This window comes from Cydia splendana, chromosome 9, assembly GCF_910591565.1.
Source record: "Cydia splendana chromosome 9, ilCydSple1.2, whole genome shotgun sequence".
Classification (NCBI taxonomy): Eukaryota; Metazoa; Arthropoda; class Insecta; order Lepidoptera; family Tortricidae; genus Cydia; species Cydia splendana.
Genome location: NC_085968.1, coordinates 3,743,731 through 3,769,118, shown reverse-complemented (window position 1 = coordinate 3,769,118; position 25,388 = coordinate 3,743,731). Strand labels below are relative to the sequence as shown.

General features: G+C 37.7%; 1 protein-coding gene across 1 annotated transcript in view; it reads right to left on the bottom strand.

Annotated features, from left to right (window-relative positions):
• Window positions 1–15,936, bottom strand: part of LOC134793405 (uncharacterized) — a 115,836-nt gene extending 99,900 nt beyond the window's left edge. Inside the window, exon 1 of the mRNA XM_063764980.1 lies at window positions 15,680–15,936. Within this exon, the coding sequence (XP_063621050.1) occupies window positions 15,680–15,827 (148 nt within the window). The 5' untranslated portion in view covers window positions 15,828–15,936. The remainder of the gene's footprint in view (window positions 1–15,679) is intronic.
• Window positions 15,937–25,388: the final 9,452 nt, after the last annotated feature.

Below are 25,388 nucleotides of genomic sequence, written 5' to 3'. Positions count from 1 at the left end.
CAAATCAGATGCCGGGCTCCTGTAGGATCTAACCGGGAAAACGCTGAGCAATCCATTGAATCACTTTGGGGCCTAGCCAAGAAGACACATCGACAAACCCCAACCGAAAAGTAAAGATGTATCACAATGACAGCAGCTACGCTACATTGCCCGTAGAACCGATGGCCGTTGGGGCGGAAAGGTTCTCGAGTGGCGACCACGTACCAGAAGGCGCAGCGTGGGTAGACGACCTGGTAAAGGTCGCGGGAGTCCGCTGGATGCGGGTGGCGCAAGACCGGTCATTGTGGCACTCTTTGGGGGAGGCCTATGTCCAGCAGTGGACGTCCTCTGGCTGATGTGATGATGATGATGATGATGATGAGGCTACGAAAAGTCACGTGACTATTCCATATTCCATACATTATTGGAGTTCCGATTGGCGTTTTCTATCAACAATTGTCATCTTGGCTAGCTCCTCTGAGCACTTGCCTCGTTTTCAACAGAAACGAGGCAAGCGCGAGTAGGCATTTGGAATATGGTCTTGCCGTAATGCCGAGTTTATGGCACACTAGGGCTGTGCTAAAGTTTGCGGTAACTTACATTTTGTAAACGTCGACAAAGAAATTACATTTTACATGTGTTTTAAAAACCGGCCAAGTGCGAGTCGGACTCGCACACGAAGGGTTCCGTACCATTATCTATAAAAACGGTCACCCATCCAAGTACTGACCCCGCCCGACGTTGCTTAACTTCGGTCAAAAATCACATTTGTTGTATGGGAGCCCCACTTAAATGTTTATTTTATTCTGTTTTTAGTATTTGTTGTTATAGCGGCAACAGTAATACATCATCTGTGAAAATGTCAACTGTCTAGCTATCACGGTTCGTGAGATACAGCCTGGTGACGGACGGACGGACGGACGGACGGACAGCGGAGTCTTAGTAATAGGGTCCCGTTTTACCCTTTGGGTACGGAACCCTAAAAACGACCATAGTTCTATCAAACTACAAAAAAAAAAGAAATTAATTCCGAAAAACAAATAATGTTTGGATCGAGCCGACTTTTTTTACATTTTATTAAATTGTCATCACCTCCATGGCTCCGTAGTTTTGGATGAATTCCAGAAACTGAATCGACAAAAGAATACCTATATCGATACCTATTTTGTTATCTGCCTCTCTATCATACTTGTATTTTATTCAAGCGACCGATTTTAAATTTTCGCGGTAGATCCTCAGACATACGAAACCAGATCTAAGTTAAAACTTAGACTTTTCGCTCGTATTTCGCGCTCGCTCGGTCAATTAATGCGATCAAACGAGATTTTTAAAGTTGCAATGCTCCTCGCGTAAAAAGTTCGGACACCGGTAATAACGGGGTGAGTAGGTTTCGCGGGGAGGGGTGGGTATGAATGGGGAGAGAAGGTTTGAGAGGGGGGTGAGAAGGGATTTTAAGGCTACTGCTGCAAAAATAATGTATTCCAATTTAAAATGGACCTATACGCATAATAAAAAAAATTCGATCCAACAATCTTCCAAAATCACCTTTGTATAAAACTCCTCTCACCCCAAATACGAGGCACTACGGGGTGAGGTGGGTTTTCCTCTTTATCGTCAAAGTTATGAATTGGAACTACCCAAAATAAAATAAAAACTAAAATACAAACGTCCGGAACACTTATTAAGCAGGCCACTGACGAGCCTTCCAAATGGATGCCGTTACAATGGATTCATCCAAATGGACGGCATCCTAATATTAAACATTGTACGTTTTTGACATTCACGGACCGATTTTGGATTGCAGCCACGCTATTTGGACTGTTGGAAATCAGTGGCCACCTTTATATACACCATTCAGTTTTCATATGTAAAAATAAAATGTTATCGAGGTTTGAATTTCAGTTTTGACCCTACTCACCCCATTTTACGGTACTGCCATTTATCAAGTTTTACTTAATACAACTTGTTACGGCAACCCCAACTTCAATTAGTACGATATTGATTTTAACAGACTTGTAAATAAGTTATTTGTATCTTTGCTTTCGGGAGATTGATTGAAAAAGACACTAATACGTACTTTTGAATAGGTAAGATTTTTTGATATAAAAAACCGGATAAGTACTTGTTTGTTGGAATACGTAAAAAACCGGACAAGTGCGAGTTGGACTCGCCCACCGAGGGTTCCGTACTTTTTAGTATTTGTTGCTATCACGGTTCGTGAGATACAGCCTGGTGACAGACGGACGGACGGACGGACAGCGGAGTCTTAGTTATAGGGTCCCGTTTTACCCTTTGGGTACGGAACCCTAAAAATGAGGGTTCTGTAACTTATATATGGTAGGGACGAAAAAGTAATAATTCGCCGCTACAGTATCTGTCAATTTCCTTGATAAAATGAGTGACGTTCGCCGCCGCACTATATTTCCGTAATTATGACGCTCATTCCTTCGAGCAACACGGAAGGGAGGCGGCATTCGCACTATTTCCCCTCTGCCGAGGTACAAGATTAGCGCGTCAATCTAATCTAGCGCGGGTAATAAAACTAGTTGCACTTGGATTTTTCACTAGACCGAGTCCAGACGCGCGCGTGAACACTGCTGCACAAAAATGCCTGTTTGCTCGGTTTTTTGTTATAAAAAGAGGTCGGGGACATCAAATTCCCAAAAAGAAAGTGTTACATTTCACATGTAATTTTTTTTTTTACATATCATACGTTTAATTACATTCAAACACAATTATTATATTTTAGTCTCATGTAATTGTTGGATTTATCGATTTTGCTCGCTCAGTACAAATTGCGGATCGGTCGAGCGACAAATCCGACTTCTCATCTCTCAGAATACAATAACATACTTCAACGAAAATGTGTTAGTGTGCGTGTTGTGACACTTGTCACTCGTCCGTACACAAAAAGAGATCGAGGTTTGCAAGATTTGTCTTTGACGTGTGTCATTTTCTATGTATTTGTGTCGTCATTACAGATTGGATTTTGTATGTAAGTGTGTGAGAAGTGCGACTGTGTGCACCTTTCCCCCCGCGAAAAATGGCAGAAAGATTTGTACGGTGAGATATCGCTTGGGCCCCTCCCTTCCGATGTGTCGGAAGCCGGTGTTGCTCGAAGGCTCATTCCGTCACTTATTGACCGAAGCGAAGCGAAGGTCTACGTTTTGACTCGGGCGTTTTGCTTTCGTATGTCCGGATGTTCTCCTCTACAGGTCGCAATTCTTAACCGATTCTCGTGAAATTTTGTGACCGAATTTTATGACTAAATAAAATTTTTTTGTCAATCCGGTTTTTGGAAATTTTTAAAAATGGCGGAGTCGTGATACCTGGCGCCTAAACAAATAGTCGTATCGATATCATAAGACTTTTTTCTTTTTGAGACATGTTTACAGAGTTAATAGCAAAAAATGCAGAAAAAAATTATCGCTGGTTTAGGCGGTATTTAGATATTTAATTTTAACTAATTTTAATTTGAGAAGGAGTAGCTAAATTTCGTCAACCCATCTAAGAACTATTTGGCTCAGTTTGTAAACGTTCGCTTTTTCTGTTTGCACAGAGGGTCTGGGTTCGATCCCCAGTAATTGTATGCTGGGATATTATAACTTTTTGTATTTTTTTACACATAAATTTCGTATTGTTTTTCTTTAATTTACTATACACCGTGTTTTTATTGAATTCCGTTAACTTCGGGGTATAGTTAAGTACGTTTATAAGAACTAAATGGCATAGTTAATTTTCAAAAAAAAAATTTTTTTTTGTTTTCTTTTTTTTTTTGTTTAAAAAGTAATTAAATGTAGCATATAGCGTTGTTGTAACACGGGCATTACATTTAACTCAACCAAACAATTGAAATCTGTGACATCTCAATGTCATTTCGTACATCAATCGACCGAGATTGTACTTAAGTTTAGTAGCAAATGTATGAACTCATTCTAAACACTAATCAATATGTAAGCCGGCCCTAAGGCAAGTGTACACGCTTGTAGAGGCCTTATAGTAAAAAAATAAATTATGGATTATCTCCGAAATGGACTTAATTAGAACATCGGTGTCTTTGAGAAAGTTACTTGATTTAAGCTCAGGAATGCACCCTTGAAATTAACGGAAATCAAAAAAAACACGGTGTATTTAAAGCTCTTAGCACCATGTTATTTCAAGCTCTGCTCGCGAGGTCTACAGCTCACAGAGCCACTAGTTAATATTTTCTGTGGTTTGACCGCTCATTTTGAAAACAATTTTCGTCAACACTAAAATAACCATTGCTTTCTCATTTAGAAACATAAATAGAGTGACACAAAATCAACATCTAAACCTTCCACTACATTGTCAAACAAAACGAAAAGACGATCTTTAAATCAAACTAAAAAAGTCAACCGAAATCGAACGATTTAGAATTGACCACCACAAACATAAACATGCGGGTGAGTAAATTTGGAACTAATTCAACCACGCATTGATTTGAAGGAAGTTTGACAAGACAGCGCCATTTCAGGCGGCAAGTGTAAAGTTGTCACGCCACAGAGAGGTACTTGGGAGGGAAAGACCAACACGCGTATTTGAAGGGAGCGAATTGAGTTTCCATGTCGGTTGTTGTCTGAGACATCATTCAATTGGGTATATGTGATGGTTTGAGTTTATTTTTTTAATTTTAAGGGTAAATAAAGTAATAAGTACCTACATGAAAAGGGACTAGTGGTCTTGTAAACGAACGACATTTTTATCCGTCTGACGATAAATAATGATCAAGATCTGAGAGACCGAGCTTTGCTCGGAAAACATATAAAACTCAAAAATGCGCGTTTTCCCAGAGATAAGACCTAGCTAGATCGATTTTTCGCCCCCGAGAACCCCCATATAGCAAATTTCATCGAAATCGTTAGAGCCGTTTCCGAGATTCCCGAAATATATATATGTAGGTATAAATAAATAAATATACAAGAATTGCTCGTTTAAAGGTATTATATATATAGATAGATATATATAGATAGTTTTAGTAGTTTTTATTAGGGTTCCGTAGCCAAAATCGCACAATCGGAACCCTTAGGAATAAAATAATACCTACCTACTTCACAAGTCTTCCCCACGAGGGGAAACCGGTGGGACAAGAATCGTTAGATTTTAATCGATGTGAATGATTTATATTTTACAATTCATTATTATTCGATTGTTCTTGCTGTTTCATTGTAAAATTTCCTTGCCCTTTGTCTGTTTTTCTTCATGCCTACTTATCTAATGGTTAAAAGTATAAAGGGGGACACCCTTAAAAGTAGGACTTAAAAAAGGGTAGAGGTAGAAAAAATATGTTATAAGGGCCCACATTGCAGAAATAGGTCTCTTCTGTAGACAATACAATAAAAGTTAACGACCCTGGTAACGACATATTTATCATGTTTTTCTTATTTTAATATTTTCTTTGTAGTACTAAAAACCTCCCGCCTGTAAGGGAGCGGCGAAAAAATTACTTCTGATTCTAAAACTTGAACTAAAATTAAGCATCGGTACAAATAAATGTGTATAATCCATAAAACAAGTTTTTTTTTACATTCATAAGAAATCGCAGCATATATTATGAATCTGATACCTTCATCTTCTAAAATGAGGAACATTATCCGAAATTAAGTTTCTTGCCCGCTGTGTTGTTGCCAATATTAATATTGTATTGCACACAATGACAAAATGATGAAAGGTATCAATACCATGAGGAAATGTTGTACACCATATTTTATTCGCTAGAGCACTAAGTAATGGCCCAATTCGAACATTAAGATACGTCAGTTAATAGATATAGAAACGATATGGATTATGGGTCAAATGTGATGTTTCTTCAAACAAAAATGTCACTTTTGACACTGACACATCTAATCCATATTATTATCGTTTCTAGATGTATTAATTGACGTGTCTTAAAGTTCGAATCGGGCAGTAAGTAATACGTATCAAAACCCGCTGGAAATAAAACCATTCCCGTCCCGTCAGAGGCAGCACCGTGACGGAGGGCCAGAAAGAGCGTTTCCACCCCTGACAGCAATTAATGCTTTATTTCACCTTTGCTGCTGGCTTAATAGTCGTGCAGGTATCGATGGCTGCGGTTTTATTTTTAGGGTTCCGTAGTCAACTAGGAACCCTTATAGTTTCGCCATGTCCGTCTGTCTGTCCGCTTTGCGCCGTGATCGTTAGTGCTGGAAACCTGCAATTTGGCATGGATACATAAATCAATAATGGAAATAAAATGGTAAAATAACAAATTGCTAAAAAGTGTTTGGGGTACATCCGCTACAAAAAACACATTTTTTTCGGCTTATTCGTTGTGGGTTTCGGTGAATAGGTCTTTCAAAATGAATAGGGAAATATTTTTTTGATAAAGAGAACATAATATTTAAGAAATATAATAGCTCCGAAAGAAAAAAAAATTGTAAGTATCACCAATTCCATGGGTCCAAAAATTAAGAAACCCTAGAAAAATCTAAGGAAATCTTCCAACATTTATGATCTATAGTTGCACCATTAAACGTCTGCAGCGGATTTGATAGCCCACGCAGTGTAAGTGTTATTCATACGTCATATTAATTTCATAGAAGTATGACGTTTAAAATGACACTTGCACTGCGTGGGCTATCAAATCCGCTGCAGACTTTTCACGGTCTGACTTATATATACCTACAACTACATATTATACTTAGAATATTTAACTAAAGTAATTCATGTCAATCATGTCAAACTGTTTGGTGGAGTGAAGTTTTTAGCAGGTACAGTTACGTATTTAAAAACTTTTTTAAATCACATTTTACATTTTTTTTCAAGTTTCTAGTCACACTTAGTTATTTCTTCCTAGCAGTGGCTTCCGCATCGGTCAGGGAATCGAAGGCACTTACCGTGCGCCATAAATGTCATGATGCTCTTAAAATGTTTACGGCGCTCGTCTCGTACTTAAACGTTTTACGAGGATTACGAAACAAGGGACGTTTTGTCGTTAGAATAGCCCCCTATTAGACATTTTTAGTGGTAATCCGGGAAAATATTGAAAGCTTTTAGCCTGTTTAGAAATGGGTAAGCCGCGTGATTCCCTCACTCCTGTAGGCCTAGCACAGGTGGGGCGCGACAGTATCTCGCACGCCTGATAAACTACCTGACTGCCCGATTCGAACTTTAAGATACGTCAATGAATAGATCTAGAAACGATATGGATTAGATGTGTCAGTGTCAAAAGTGACGCATTTGTTTGAAGAAACGTCACATTTGACACTGACATATCTAATCCGTATCGTTTCTAGATCTATTAACTGACGTATTGTAAAGTTCGAATCGGCCGGCTAGTCTATAACTGTAGGTTTTAATTAAAGATGGAGGGGTAGTCTAAACTCGCGGGTGAGAGACTGTCGCGACACGCCTGTGCTAGCACGACTGCTGCAATTGCCTTGAGTGACGGAATGTACGTCATAATCGCGACAGTAATGCTGCGGTGAACGTCACGCATTTTATCAAAAAAATAGACAGATACAGCGGCGGCAACGACGCCGCAACATTAATGCAGCTGCAGTTGACATTAGAACGTCACCTTTAACCTCCATAAGTCACCATAATTGAACATCATCATCCTCTCCTAGCGGTTTTCGGCTACAGCGACTGCTTTGCTACAGCTGAGAGCGTCGCTGGTGCGCTCTCAGGTGACTGACGTAGCCAATCTTTGCAGCAAATGTGCAAATTTAACATCATCATCCTCTCCTAGCCGTTTTCGGCTACAGCGACTGCTTGGCTACAGCTGAGAGCGTCGCTGGTGCGCTCTCAGGTGACTGACGTAGCCAATCTTTGCAGCAAATGTGCAAATTTAACATCATCATCCTCTCCTAGCCGTTTTCGGCTACAGCGACTGCTTTGCTACAGCTGAGAGCGTCGCTGGTGCGCTCTCAGGTGACTGACGTAGCCAATCTTTGCAGCAAATGTGCAAATGTAACATCATCATCATATCAGCCGTTTATCGCCCACTGCTGAGCATAGGCATCTCTTCGAGTACGCCACTTATCCCCTACTACCTTTTATTACTACCCTTTACTTATTCTTAGTTTAACAAAGTAGGAAGATCAAAATCCGCCAAGTCGAGCCTAAAATCTGTGCGTTTTGACTATTTATAGATATATATTATGTATTATATAATGTTGGTAAACCTTAAATAAATAAAATAAACATACTTAAATAAATAAAATAAAGTAATTTGCCAGAGAATTCGAATATTTTGAATAGGTACACCCATGTATATACTTTTAAAAACATAATACCTTTCTGCGCAACGTCAATCTGGTAAAATACCCAATACACAAAGCGACTTGAGAACAAGCACGTTAAAGGCCGAAAAGTGTTCTGAATTTCTGAACTTATTGCGGATAAAATGCAAAAACACTAAATGCCGTGCTTTTTTTAACTAAAAGAATTAACCCTCGCCACTTGGCAACTTTACAGACGGCTGTAGTTCCAACCAGAGAGGAGAAAATTCAGAAAGAGTGTTAATAGAGTTTAACAGTCTTTCTGAATTTTCTTATTCATAAAACTTTACGGGCCTGATGTAGTTAAATTATGTTTTATCCCTTTCTTACAAATACATGAGTCAAATATATGATGGTGATGTTTTAATCACCATCATATCATATCAGCCGAATAACACTCACTGATATACACACAAGGACATAGGATATAGGTATTTTTTAGTGCTTTTAATTTACTTATCACACGGTCAGAACAGTCAAAACATCCGTTTTTGATTATGTATGTTGGATGACATTTGAAAACATCACTGTGATTAAAAATGCAGTTTTTAACTTTATAAGAGACTAATTTAGATTTGACTATTTGTCAAGGTTTTGATCTTGTTCTGCTACGTCCTTGACAATCGCTCACACTGATTGGTGTGCGCGAAATGTAATCAGAGCCGTATCATATTACTATTGGTGCGCGTGAGATGCCTAACAATATCAAATAGCTAGATCAAAAGCGGCCTCGATGTTTCGTTTAGGTAATCGTAAAATGAAAAACAGTATTTCGTTTTTTTTCTGTAAAAAAGCAGGATTTATCCATCCAGAATAAAACAATAAATCCTCTGACCAAATATCTAAAACCTCTTTCCGCCTAAACCACTTTGGTGATAGTTCAAAGCGATATTTTGGAATATTTACACTAGATCCGTCAATAAAGGTGAGGATAAAAGGGACGAAGAGATACGGCACGCTGTGAACAATAAGGTGATGGACGATTGGATATGAATCGGTGCAAGTTAATTGAGGGCCTATATAGATTATAAACTGATATAAAAGTTATGTATTACAGCATATTTAATTACACGAACGGGTCTAACGCGATACCCTATGGATTCATTGTATTTACCTTAAATCAATCAATCAATAAATCAATCATTTGTACTGCACCATGGCAAAAACAAGAGGTGTTACAACATTTATACAAGTACCTCATGGACCCAAGGGTATGACAAAGGGTATGGGTAAATTTCGAAGTTTCAACTTAGTTGCACCAGCTCTGCAGGCCTATTATGGATGGCTTTATCCACGTGACAAAATATCCGTCACTTTTTAACAGAGCGCGATTGAAAGTGACGGATACCGTTTTATCACGCTGTCACGTAGACAAGAACGACCATCATATCCGCACTGGTCACGGAAAGCCTGACGTCCCAGCAAAATATCAATGGAGATATTTTAAGCAATGTAGACCTGTTTGTGTAATTAAATATGTGTACAAAACATGAGAGTTTAAAGTGTTATATATATTACAACGACGGAATAAATATAGACGAAGGTTTCAATAGGTTTTTGAGTTAGAAAAATCGGGCAAGTGCGAGTCGGACTCGCGCATGAAGGGTTCCGTACCACATAAAAAAAAAAAACAAAAAAAAAAAAGCAAAAAAAAAACGGTCACCCATCCAAGTACTGACCACTCCCGACGTTGCTTAACTTTGGTTAAAAATCACGTTTGTTGTATGGGAGCCCCATTTAAATCTTTATTTTATTCTGTTTTTAGTATTTGTTGTTATAGCGGCAACAGAAATACATCATCTGTGAAAATTTCAACTGTCTAGCTATCACGGTTCGTGAGATACAGCCTGGTGACAGACGGACGGACGGACGGACGGACGGACGGACGGACGGACGGACGGACAGCGAAGTCTTAGTAATAGGGTCCCGTTTTACCCTTTGGGTACGGAACCCTAAAAACGGACCACATGACTAAAGAGGCCGTCTGATTACCAGTCCACCGAACGATATCGGCCTGTCAGTTAAACGCAAAATTTGACAGCTCCAAACAACTGACAGACTGATATCGTCCGGCGAACTGGTAATCTAAGACCTAACCTAAGACTTAGTACCTACCTGACATAATAGATCTTCGATAGGTTCGAAAACTCGGAACTTTTCACCAATAAAAAAAACGCGAGAAAATCGGACTAATCCCATTAGCTTTGTTTTCCCATTTAGAAGGTCTAATGGCAGTCGCAATTTTCATCGGCCGGCTATAACACTTAAAAGGGAGCTACAACGTTATCCTTCCTTTTACGTCAGTCGGACAACGAGGTGCAAATGATAGAGGTTAATCTGACAGGGGTCGACCGTAGACTTACATACATAACCATCTGACCATGGAAGGTGGGGTAAGGAAAACAATCTCCATGCATCAAAAAGTGTCCGTCAAAAAACCTTATAAATACATAGGTGGCGGCGCAATACCTACAACCAGCCTACAAAATTTGATAAAAAATTTCAAATCATTGACAGCACTTCACTCCATTAATAACGTCTATTTATGTTCTTAACTACTCTAGCGCTACTCTGGAGAGATTTGGAACTGTTATTTATAGCTGACACTTTGGCAAATATTCTCCCAAAAAAACAGTTTTCTCCTCACATCTGACATACTTCTCACACTAAGGGTAACATTCCATTTCTGACCGCATCTGCACTACTAGTACGAACGCGTCGGTGTTATTGTCAATTTCCATACTAAAATGAATGGTAGTACTGCTGTCTTGGAAATGGACTGTCACCATAGAAGTGACATTAGAATGTCAATCCTTTCAATAAGTGACGGAATGAACGTCATAATCGCGGAAGTCATGAGCTCATTAGTCTCATGAGGCGGCGAATGTCGCTAGCTCTCTTTATCAAGGAAATTAACAGATACAGCGGCGGCAACAACGAAGCAGCAACAGTAATTACAGCTACACTTGACATTTAAACGTCTCCTTTCATCATCTTCCTCGCGTTGTTTCGGCATTTGCCAGGGCTCATGGGCCTGGGGTCCGCTTGGCAACTAATCCCGAGAATTGGCATACGCACTAGTTTTAGGAAAGCGATACCATCTGACCTTCCAACCCAGAGGGTAAACTAGACCTTATTGGCATTAGTCCGGTTTCCTCATGATGTTTTCCTTCACTGAGAAGCGACTGGTAAATATCAAATAATATTTCGAACATAAGTTCCGAAAAACTCATTGGTACAAACAGGGGTTTGAACTACTTTGAACCTGCGACCTCCGGATTGAAAGTCGTAAGCTCTTACCGCTAGGCCACCAGCGCTTAGAAAATAGAGAAACAAACTACAATCATACATACGGTAACCATCCCTTGCGGCTTAGAGCTGGTTCCCACTGACGTCCAGTTTTTTGCGGGTGCGGTTTTTTGCAGGATCCCGTTTTAGTAGTATAGGTGCTAATATAGTAACTTTCACACGAGGATTCTGTTTGCGGGATCCTGCGTGCATACTACAGAAAACTGGATCCTGCAAAAAACCGTACCCGCAAAAAACTGGACGTCAGTGCGAAACGAGCTCTTAAGGGGCCCACTGATTAACAGTCCGCCGGACGGTATCGGCCTGTCAGTTAGAACAAAATTTTAACAGTTCCGAACAACTGACAGGCCGATACCGTCCGGCGGACTGTTAATCAGTGGGCCCCTTTAGTCGAAGTCGGGCGAAGAGGATCGCAAGGACAAGTTAACCAAGGGCTTTTAATAAAACCGTTCTTCCTATTTTTGCAGTTTATTTTTTGTTCCGGTAAACAATTTGCATTTCATATTTCAAAATGGTTCGTTTAATCAAGTCTCTCTTAATTTGGCCGGTGCTTCGTTCACGTTCGCAACTATTTGCGTCAATTTTGCAAATAATGTGAATGCCGATTAAACAATAATTGTTAATAACAGTAAGTTACAATTTGCCCACTTTGCTCTCCACTGGGTACTTAATTGTGCTCTAAAAGTTTTTATATGTAGATATATGAAACTATATCACAACCTCATGGACCTCATAGTATTGTAACATGATAGAAGCGATGGTCTAGGTACTTTAAATCGGCATATGTACCAACATAACACTTTAAACTCTCGCGTTTTGTACACATATTTAATTACACAAAGGGGTCTACCGCGATATTATTTCATTGTTTTTTTACCTTAAATTCCGACGTTTCAGCTGAGTTGTACCACTTGTACCAGCTGTGGTCACGGAAAGACTGACGTCCCAGCACCGTCAACGTCGGAATTTAAGGTAAAAACTAGGGATGTACCGACTAGTCGGGAAAGCCGACTATCCGGCCACATTTCTAGTCGGCGACTAGTCCGCGACTAGTCGGCAAAAATGGCCGATTAGTCGGCACTTTATTAGTGAAAGAAAAATAGAAAATATAGAAATCAACAGTCAACATTTACCATACGTTTTATGTTTATTTTACTAAAATACCTATTCAGGGTTGCATACGAAAACTTTTGTTCATATAATTGACCATTTGATCGTTATCGTATGTTGGAGGGCTGGTTTTTTCCTCTACAGGTCGATCTCAACTGATTTTCGTGTAATTTCATGTGCAAGTTCTATAGTTATTTTTTTATTATCATTATTTTAATGGTGGAGCCACGAGGAACTATCAATTTTATTGTTAAATTTAGAGACTTAGACAGGGCACGTTGCTCGTAATAAGGCTGACCACAGGGGATAGGTTCTTAACTGGCGACTACGTACGGGAAATAGATCCTTAGAAATACCTCCTACAAGCTGTACTGACGGTCTGCTCAGGATCGCAAAATAAAAGAACTAAAGACAGAAATTGAACGAGAATTCTTGTGATAGGTCTTTAAACCTGTAGAGAACACCTTTTAGCCAAGGTAATATGATGAATAGAGCGCAACCAAAGGAGCAAAAATATTGTTTTTCACCTAAACTTATACGAAACTAATGATCTGGCCGACTAGCCGACTAGTCGGCCGACTAATCGGCCATTCGAGCGCCGATTAGTCGGCTAGTCGGCTAGTCGGCCAAATCAATAGTCGGTACATCACTAGTAAAAACAATGAAATTATATCGCGGTAGACCCGTTTGTGTAATTAAATATGTATCAACTTGGCTACCACAGTATAATCAATAATCATTTTAAAATTAAAATTAAATTTCGAATTGTGGAGCAATGCTTAGTAGACAGATTTTACGGTTGTAGAATTTTTTGTCAGTAGTGGATAGAATAACGCGTAACAAATTATCTGAGTAGGTATCCTCTAATATTAGTATCACATTAAATCCAAAGGTATCCAAAGTATCCAAAGGTTGTCTGGAAGAGATCGCTCTTTAGCTATAAGACCGTCTGTTGTCTGCCTCTACATTTAATCAATAGTTCTTTTCTTTTGTATATTTTTAGTGAGGTGTGCCAATAAAGAGTATTCTTTCTATCTATCTATATCATTAGTAAATTTTACTTTTTAACAAGCTTTTATTAGGTCGACCTGTATGTAACTATGTAATGGAATCTAAGGTAACTAATTTAACCATCTTCCAAGGATCGTAGCGTCATGAAAATTGGCAGCTGTATGTAGTTCTGATGACAATACAATAATATGGTACTGTCGAACTGATCTGATGATAGAGACAGGAGGTGGCCATAGGAACTCTGCGATGAAACAATGCAACCTAATTGTGTTAGGGGTTTTTAGAATTGTCTCGATGAGTATTAGTTGTCTGTCGTAAGAAAAGTACAGTCAGCGATAAAAGCTTGTACCAAAAATGAAATTTTTGCCAAAAACTTATTTATAGGTACTAGTCAGTGCAATCAACCATAGTTATTTCTCTCTTATTATCCATATAATTTAAGTGGTAAAGTCACAAGATTAACATTCTATTGCCTTTCTACCCACGTGGGTATTTATCAACTTTATTAGAATTGAGACCAGATAAGCCTAAAAAGCTTACATTTTAAGCCGACCCAATAAAAGTCTGGGCCTAAACTCTTTGATCCGATAAAACATTGCCAACAAAATTTCTAGAAGGGTCTCATTAAAAATCAAGTTACTGTTAAACTTAAAAGTACCTTTTAGACCAAAATGCCCGGTCGAAGTGACTGGAAAATAAAATTATTTATTAAAGAAGCATCACTAGGGAAGCAACGAATATTCGGCAGCTATTCGGTATTCGGCCTATTCGGCCATTTTGCTGACTATTCGGTATTCGGCCGAATGTTGCCTACTATTCACGCCTATTATTGTTTTATTATTATTTGAATAGTAAGCAACATTCGGCCGAATACCGAATATCTGTTGCACCTACCTAAAAAGGAAAAACACAGAATAAAAATAACCAAAAACTAGGTATATTAAATATTTAAAATGTATTCTTGGAAAGTTGTTAAATACTTTAAACTTAGTTGTAAAATTTTTTGAGCATTTGTTGTCTACATAATATTTTATTTTTATCATGGGTTTGATTTGATTGAGTGTAATTCATCTACGTTCATTAATTCTGTTCAACAAAAATATATCTTAACAAACGGGATCCTTTTTGGCGAACACTTTTCATAATAATTATATTCGGCGCTTCGACCGAGAGAGATGCCGAATATTCGGTATTCGGCCAAAACAGTGATTCGGGGCATCTCTAACCATAACATCATAAATCCACTTCTGTCAGACGTTCCCCAGGGTTGATCTTTTTGCCCACTCGCTCTCGGATGGATAAAATATCTTGCCCTAGCATCGTGACCTGATTTTGAAGCATTTTAAAAACGGCATTAATTTAAAGTATTACAACGCTTCAGTTGAAACAAAAGAATATGCAAATGGGTGCTGTACAAATTTGAACGTTATTAAAACGGTTTAGAACTGATATTAAAATGAAAACGTCTCTCATTCGACTTCTGCATACATCGGCATTACTAGAAATGAATACTTTCTGCAATAAAATTAAAAGGAAAAAATACTTTAGCGTTAACATTTTAGCAACACATTTAAAAGGAATCATCTAAATATTGAATTCAACGTCCCGCGGTCCTAATACTTGTACAAAATAATGAAATTTAAATCATTGTCAAGTGGAACAGGGCGACATTTGTTTTGTTTCGTTCAATTTCAAAACGAAAAAAAAACTGTTTTCTAATTCTATTGATTCAATTTTGACTGCCAATTTTTTTTATAGGGTCCACCTACGACTCGTAGGCTACGAGTAGTATCAAAGTAAGAACACTTGTACTTTGGGTACCTACTAGACGATGATATATATTGTTAAATACTTGTAGACAAAATACTTCGCAAATATAATAAAAATTCTCATCACACATGTAAATACTATTAGTCTATTACATATTATGTCCTTAAAGCCTTAATCCAAGGCAGTAGACTCACAGTCACAACCAGAGGAGAGACGTAACACTAGAAAAAAACACTTACCATCTTGTTTGACGGTGTTCCCCAAAGGCCCGCAGCTCGCCAGGCACACCAGCAGGATCCACCTCAGCATCAGACCCAGACTGCCGCCCCGCTGCAGCTCCGGCTGGTTGTGGAAGTGCCTGACCGTGGGCTTGTGCCGACCCGCCATCTTGGACACCCAACTGTCATCGCCGGTCACATCACTAGCGGGACACCGGGCACTTCGGAAATCGAACACTTTTGAAAACTGGTAACACTTTAAACTTTATGTTTGATGCTTTGTTATACTGTGGACAGAATTAATTTGGTATTATTACAAATGTTTTGTTTGTAAAGGAGCGTGGAACGTAATGGTTTCGGGCGTTGTTTGAACGGTTTCGATTAAAGTTTAAATTATATTGTTTTCTGGAGTTTGATTCGTTTTAATAAGTGAGGGCCCAGATAATGATTTGATTATGCTTAAATTAAGTTCGGAACAGTTGCTTCAAACGAGAAAGTTAATTTAATTTGAATGACAAAAGTTAACGCAATATTCTTCTTATCTTGTTGATATAAACTACTCTCCCATTTTTATTATTTAGGTTAAAGTCCAGGTATATTATTTCAAAGAAACGCGAAATATATAAAAACGTTTTGGAATAAATAAACAAATGAAACGATTGATGTCTTGACTAAATTTTGTCTACTGGGAAAAGAGACCTACTCACGTATTCTGAATATTGGTTTAATATTGAATGTAATGCTCATCTCAGCTAAATATTGCGTATTAATTAGTGTCTTGGGATTGCCCATCGATCACTTTAAACTAGATTAACTTTATACATACTCTGATATTCAATTTGGTATAACTTGCTATATTGGTTATAGTTAATCGATTGGAATATCTTTTGATTATGGAAATCATTTACATGATTTATTTATAAATGATGATATTTTTATTCACATTTTAAAATTATTAACTGCTGGTACCTTATCATCTGTTACGCGCTGTTCCTACCTTTTAATACCTTTTAGGGTTCTGTAGGTACCCAAAGGGTAAAAAACGGGACCCTATTACTAAGACTCCATCGTCCGTCTGTCTGTCTGTCACCGGGCTGTATCTTATGAACCGTGATAGCTGAAATATAAATAATAGATAGAACAGTTGAAATTTTTACAGATGATGTATTTTTGTTGCCACTATAGCAACAAATACTAATAAGTACGGAACCCTCGGTGGGCGAGTCAGACTCGCACTTGTCCGGATTTTTAAATATATTTACTTCTATAAAGTGATTTTAAAATGTTACCGTATATGTTACGCCTCGAGTTAGAAAATGCCAAGGTATTAAATTGGTCATTACAGGTAGCGTGCCCTATCGGCGAAGTGGCCTCTATAAATAAGAACCCTAAAACAGATCGTCGATAACCCAGCTCTTAGCCGACCAAAGTGCTTTCAATTTTTCAGCTTTTCAACCTGAACACTTATAGGTAATGGCGAATGGTCACTTACTTCGTTTTATTTTTAACTAGCGACCCTCCCGGGCTTTGCACGGGTTAACTTTATACACCTAAACCTTTCTCAAGAATCACTCTATAGATAGGTGAAAACCGCGTGAAAATCCGTTCAGTAGTTTTTTAGTTTATCGCGAACATACAAACAAACAAACAAACACACAGACGCGGAGAGGGAGTTTGTTTTATAAGGTGTACTAAGTGATATATAAGTATACTTAGATTAATCATGCTTGGATATAAAGTGATTGGTCGATGGGTAGTTCACAAAAAGTGCGAGTTATCAATAAGTAAAAAGCTATTTACATAGGTATAATTAATTCATCACATTGTACCTATAGCAGTATGGTACAGTTGAGTTCTATATTCCTTGAAAATTAAAAATATGCATTTGGAAAATGCAAATCTCCGCCGCCTGTTGTCTGCCTCTACATTTATTGAATTGTTTTTTTTCTTTTGTATCTTTTTACTGAGGTGTGCCAATAAAGAGTATTCTAATATTCTATTCTATCTCTTAAATACTTAATATCACTTGTCTTTTTCGTGACTTTTCTATGAGAAAACCCTAATTATATAATTATTGATTTCTTTACTAATCGTCGGCCGCGGTTATGCAATAAAGAGATCTGATTATTACCTCTAAGTTCTCAAATCAAAGATTCCCATCTCTCCACAAAATCGATTAAGAATAAGAAGTCAAATCCATGCTAGAAAGGTCACCCATAACGACCGATTGCCTATTTCAATGTCACTAAGTCCACATTCCCATGGCAACCGACCAGGCTACCTCCAATTTACATGGTTGAATACACCATAACCACATTTTCGACCCCGATTCCCCGGCTAATATAGCTATTTTTATTTTTCCAATAATCTGTTCGCGTGACTAAGGGTATAATATGTACCGTGCAGTTCTCATGACCTTTATTTATGTGAGGTTTAGGTCAGTTTTCGCTTGTTCCGAGTGTTTTGGAGTGAGAATTTATCGAAAAAGTTGTGTAACTATGAGTTATCGGACTGTAGTCGTTAGTTTGGAAATGTCGCGCGTTTTGATTGTCTGGGCCATTATGTATGTCTGAGGGCCTAGTTGCCTTGTCACACTTACGTACGAATTTACAAGTGCGACAGAGGGGCAACATGTCGAACGTGGTTTGCAGTAGGCTGATTTTTAACGTGATTCTATAAGTATGCAGTATGATTTCGTTTTGATACTAAGGTCACCTTTGATTATGCTGATTGGAGGTTGCTTGGAAACGAGCACGTCTCTTTAAGAGGACAATCTGAAAGTCTTTCTAAGAAGTCACTTTGCTATTTGAAACCACGAAAAATACAAACTGATCAGTTCCCATTCCTTTTGAGAATATTTTATTCCGACCTTATATGATCAAATCTGTATGAATTACATAATCTTTTCTGTTTAGTATGTAACCTTTTTCCATTTAATGTTAACTCATTGCGGAATGGTGCAGATACTGGCATTACTGGCCGCCTACACTTCATATAGAATACACATTGTCAAAAACATCGTCAGTGTCATTCCATATTCTTTGACAGAAATACGTATTCTGATATAAAACCTAATCTTTTTTCGCCAATAAATACATTAAGAGTTTTGTGCGACATAGAACACGAAAACTATTTTTATTCAGAGTACCTACTCTGCATATCAAGAAGAAACAACAAAAACGGTAAGCCCTAACTACCTATTCTATTTTGTGTTGGCGTTGTTCATAAGTAATATGTACATATATAATTTTTTCTATATTACCTACAGTCAATTGGCTTTACGTCACAGTTTCATTTCATTAAATTGAGGTGCCCATAATTATAACTCGATTCCCGCTGGCTCTCCTGTTTTGAAATAATGTTGGTAATCATTTCTACGAAATAAGAAAAAAAGTAGATGATATTGACTTTGATGCCCAAACATTAGTTCAATGGATCTAATTAATATAATCTGTTTCAATATAAAACTTAAAGCAAAGCAAGTAACCCCAACTAATTTTAAAAGTTCACTAATGAAGACATAATACTGTTCAAAGCATTCAATAAACCACCTTTCCTATAAAAAACAAACGATGGATGCAATATACTAATAAAAGCTCTTCAACCAACAAAGAACGTTCCAAAAAAACTCGGGTGCGCCCGGGATAAACATGAAATACCGAAACACCTTTACGTCATAATTAGATTTCGAAATCACTGGCCCAATACCCAGAAAAAACCCTCCAAATGGGCAGGTAAGCGGCACAAAAGAACGGGTATTTCATGCCACTTCAAGCCGGGTTTCATGCCGGCTTCGTTCATTCATGCCTTGTCAAAACGAGTGGACATTATTCGGGACCGTCTGATCTTTTCACGTTTGAGGTTTTTTGTGAAGGTTATATTTATTCGCGTTTGATAAGTAGTTTGCCTACTATTATTGAGTTTTGGAAATGAACAAATATTATAGTTATGTATGACTAGGGAACAAATCTAATCATTTTATTAAATATGTTGATTCGTAGTATTTTATTACGTAGGTAGAGATAGATACAATTATGAAATTAAAGACGAGAAATTTCGACCGGTAAAGCCGAAATCCGAGTGACCTATAGTGGTTATGGTGTTTGCTGCGAATGCCGAAGACGCTGGTTCGATGCCAGCCCCGGACACTGGAGGCCTTGGTCACTATATCTTTCGTCATGTGGCATCTATTTCAGTTTATAAATCAATTTATTTTTACATGATTGTAATTATTTTTTGAGAAACGTAAATAAATGTACCAACAGAGGGCGTACCGCAAAACACGAAATTCGACATTTCGTTATCTGTCTATCACTCTTGCACATTAGAGCGATAGAGAAGCACATAACAAAATTTCGTATTTCTTGTTTTGCGGAAGGCCCTCAGTACGGTTACCATCAGTTTGTCAGTGACATAAACGCCGTCGAGAACGTAATTTACTTTCTATACATCTCGCTCGCACTCGCATATTAGTGCAAACGGGACGTATAGAAAGTAAATTACGTTCTCGACGGCGTTTATGTCACTGACAAACTGATGGTAACCGTACTGGTTTCTTAAGGGTGGACCGTGCAAGTGCCATCTAGATATGGACTAGCAAAAGTCCATGTCTATAGGCTACTGTAACGGCTTACCATCAGGCAGGCCGTATGCTTGTTTGTCACCGACGTGGTATAAAACCAAACTGTTAAAATTTACACTCTAAAAATAATATACTTTAGTTTTCGTCTATTTAATTAGTGTTACACAAACGGGTCTACCGCGATATAATTTCATTGTTTTTACCTTAAATTCCGTCTTTCCGTGACCAAAGCTGGTGCAACTCAGCTGAAACGTCGGAATTTAAGGTAAAACCAATGAAATTATATCGCGGTAGACCCGTTTGTGTAATTAAATATGTGCACAAAACGCGAGAGTTTAAAGTGTTAATAAGTATGTACAAGCACATGGTTTTAGCTACCTAAGTACTTTCTGCCAAAACCAAACATTAAAAAGGTTCGAAAAGAACTTTTCCAGAAGGGCACAAAGGTGCAAAAAGTAATAAATAATTCGAAAGGGAAACTTAGGGGAGAAATAGGGAGAAGAAATAAGTGTGAAAAATTGACGGGAAAGCTCTTCATTAATATTATGGTTGTTTTAATATCATATAATATAATTTAATATTAAATAAGTAAATTCGTTAATTAAGTGTAATGTTAATGTGTGTAACAAAATTTATAAATCTTACCATAATAATTTTGAATCTATAGGTATCTATGTTAATACAGTAAAGTTTGTGTTCTTAAAATAGTCAAAGAAGCTAGAATAGGTATATTTAGATAACATTGCATGTTATTCAATCATATTGAAATTCTGTTTAAATTTTGTCATGTAAAATTTGATATTTTTTCCTTATAAGGTGAAATCGGAATTGAAGAATATCACCTACTGGAGATTTAAAATGTGTAATTTTAATGACTTCGGCTTAACATTGTGTTTTAAGTTCGTGCATAGTTATCTTGGCCTGACGATAATTCTTGCTTTATTTCATATTAATATTAACGACTGTTCTAGAGTAGTAGGTACTATATTTTAGAGCAACAAAGCTCTACTTACAGAGCAAAATAATAAATCTCGACTGTATCTTTTGTTGTTTTTTACCGTTCGAAGAACATTCGTTACCCGACAGCGGAATGCCAAAGAGGTTCATGTTTCGCTCCTTTTGTTGGGTGTTAAATTAAGCAGATGTTACTTGCGGTTTTTTGCTCCCGTTGCATTGACAATGAATTGAATTGTCTGGTATACTATTCTGTATGTAAAGAGTCTGTGTTTGAGATTGCCTTGGAGTTACACCTTTTTAGGGTTCCGTGGGCTTATATATAAAAAACTGAACGCGTGGATTCATTTCTTTCTATTTAGGAATAGGAGGATTAAAAAAAAACAAAACATTGAGTGATAATGTGGTTTAGGTTTTTAATTAAAAATAACAGTCAATTTGATATTAAGTACAAAAGCAAGGAAAATTAATGTAGTCGTATATCATAATTGCAGAAAATGACTATTAATACGGTTAAAAAAAATAATCTCAATTATTGTTCTCGTCAATAGAAGTTGAAATTTTCAAACTTAATGTTTACCTTCATACAGAATTAATTTGTACTTACCTACTTACGTTTTTAAGTGCCTACATAAAGTTTTACATACCAACACCCATTCCCTTCATAATTTTCAAATATTTTATTTTGAAACTCACGCAACAATAATTCCGTTCGTAAAATCGCACCGACACCAACAAAACATTCTATTTCGAAAATTCGGCACTGTCCGTCCTAATGGAGTGATGGATACGTTGTCTCCGCTGTCACGCTTCCGATGAATTACAAAAGGGCAGATACCGCAGATATGCTTGCAATTAACTTGTCCTGTACCGTCTGCCCATTGGATTTATATTATTTTTTACCTATTTTTATTTATTTGTTTGTGAAATTAGTGTCAGGTTTTGCGAGCTTGGGCAAATATGATTTCGAATGTCTGTCCAGCTGTCCAGCTGTTCGCCTCTGCAGGTCGCAATGTCTCAGCAAAAATATGCGTGAAATTTTGTGACCACGATAATGATACGTTTTTTGTCGATCCAGTTTTGTTTTTTTTTTCAATTCGGTTTGCGAAGTTTACAGATTTTAGAGTCGCTAGTTTTAGGTTTTACTTAACCTCTATGTCGGCATTATAAAGTTTATATCCATGCCAAATTCAGCTTTCTTAAGCAATAATGCTAAACAATTAGGTAGGTATTGATATAAGCCGCGGCAGGAAAGACTGACAGACAGACACGCAAAACTATAGGACTTAGTTAAGGGTTTCGTGACTACGGAACCTTAAACATAGGTCTTTAGATTGAAATACATAATATATTACAACCCTTTGTGATCCCATATTCCACGCGGCAATTGTCAAAAATGTCACGGCCTTGGAACATCCATTAATTTCAGCCTAACGATCGCATGTACAAATAATATTTGTTTGGCGATAAGCGACAAAGCACTGTCGGCTCATTATACTATCTTTGTACGGTAGCCTGAATGCTCTGAATGACCTCGACACTTAGTAATTAATATATAACCTGAACTAAGCCTTCACGACAAGTAGGAAAGGTATTGCTAGATTTTGGGCTGTAGACCTAATTTATGATGTTTCGGGTATAAGCACAAGAGAGTTAAGCTAAGCGGGCAAAGTGTATAAAACTATTAAAATAACTACTTTATTGATAAGAAAATAGACATTTAAAAGAAAGCTCATTTAAATTATCAAAGTAACCCAATTTTATAACACTAAACTCTCGCGTTTTGTACACATATTTAATTACACAAACGGGTCTACCGCAATATAATTTCATTGTTTTTACCTTAAATTCCGACCTTTCAGCTGAGTTGCACCAGCTGTGGTCACGGAAAGACTCCGAGACGGACGGTGGTGCAACTCAGCTGAAACGTCGGTATTTAAGGTAAAAATAATGAAATTAAATCGCGGTAGACTCGTTAGTGTAATTAAAAAACCTATTTTTTGTATACTCATGTACCTAATGTAACACCTAAGCGTTTTCATGCAAATATTATTTATGGAACTTAAGGTAAACACGTTATAGATGTATATTTAGCTGGACGTCTCAGCGTGATCGATCTGACGTCCAATTTCCCCGAAATGAGCATTTCCAAACTTATTTCCAAATTGCTTGCGTGCTGAACAGCGTCCCTTCTGCGTATAACGAACACTAAAAATAGGTTATAATTAAACTTATTTCATAGCCTGTATTGTGTCAATCTTGAACCCGGACCCGCTTATAAAAATATGCCTACATTTAGTGCTATACATTATTATAGCGGGGTTATTAAGAGACGTTTGAATAATTTGAAATTGATCGTCCATACGGGTAGGGCAATCTGATTATGCAATAATATGTAATATGTGATAATTTAAAAATAATTTAATATAATAGACGTGTATGGTAATTGAAGTTATGTGGTTCTTATGACATGACTAAATGTTTATGCATGAATCTTAATGTGTAGGAAAATTTTGATCACAATTTATATTATCAATGAAATATCATTTATAGGTACCATGAATATTCAAAGATGGAGTAAACGCGTTGCCTGCTTTACAGAAAGAATGAAAAAAAAATATTAATAAACTAAATGTTTGTTGATTAATTTGTTTTCTACTCCAAAAACTTTAAGTATGACCCCTCTGATCTGATTAGTACCAACGGCTAACTGGTGCAATGTTGGAGAAATGCCGTCGGATTTATAAATAGCCTCAGAGGCTCATTACCCATTCAATCCCCATTTGGGTATTGACCCAACTAGGAAATTAACTTTTCTAAATTGTCTCGGGTTTTGCGTATCGTTCGTATCGCTTGCAGAATGCTGGTGACAATGTTTTATATGACGTCGGAAGCAAACAAACTAAAAGTCCACTTGATGGTAAGTGGTCAACGCAGCTTATGGATACTTGCAACTCTAATGATGCAGCAGACCCGTAATATTCCCTTTTTTTTTTGAAGAACCCCATACTAGTGACTCTTTCATTTGATGATCTAATCGGAAAATCAGCGCTGAAAGTTTTCAGCATCATGCTGAGATGAAGCCTTTTCGTGGCAATTTGTCCTTTTTTTTCTACTTTACTAGTCCCTCGAGGAAATCTCTACATAGAGTAAATCCCATAGCCGATCCCCAGCGTTCGCAAGAAGAAATTTTGTCCTCCTTCTTTATATGATTTTCTGCTTTATACGCGACAGTGGCGCCCAAATGCTTTCTTCTTCTTCGTCGGTCCCCTATTACTGAGGATATTAGTGACCACTTGGTTCTGTCCTGTGATTTATCTCCATCGGTCTATCTCCCGTTGCCCTCACTGCTTGATGGAGTTTGCCTGAAGTGGCCTTCTTAGCTTAACGTGGAACACTTTATGTACCATCACGCTCCGCGATTGTTACGCCATTTAGGGTCCTAGCTAAATTGGTTGTTCCATACTTACGCTATGGTATGTCCAATTTAGCTAGAATCCTAAATGGCGTAACAATCGCGGAGCGTGACTATATGTTATTATTTCCACTATGCAGGCAGGTAAAATGAAACTTCTCTGGAAATTTTCATACACAGCACCTTAGAGAAAACTGACTGAGACTGTGTGCAAGTAGTAAAGCTCCGTGTCTCAGTGAATATTCTAGCGGTATACAAGCCTTAGCCGCGCTGTTTGTCCAACGGCCTGCATTTTATGATTCTCCGGAATACATTGCAGGACTTATGTGATACTAGGTCAGTGTGGAATTAAAGGCTAGAGCACACTGGATGCATGCACGACAGTGCACGTCTCCTGCAGGGGTATTATGGATGGTTTTATCCACGTGATAAAATAACTGTCACTTTCCGAATTCCGAAGATTTATATCTGCGTTGACATTTGCTGGGACGTTAGTCTTTCCGTGACCACAGCTGGTGCAACTCAGCTGAAACGTCAGAATTTAAGGTACAAACAATGAAATTATATCGCTGTAGACCTGTGTATGTAGTTATAACTATGTGTACAAAACGCGAGAGTTTAAAGTGTTATACTATGACAGATAGTTTTGAATGCGCACTGTAGAAATATATTCTAATTGGAAAAGTGTTCAAGCGTTGCAGATTTTGGTGCGTTGTTTGATCAGTTACTTTTGATGCTGACTGTACATCGTATGTATGTTACATTAGTTACGACTAACG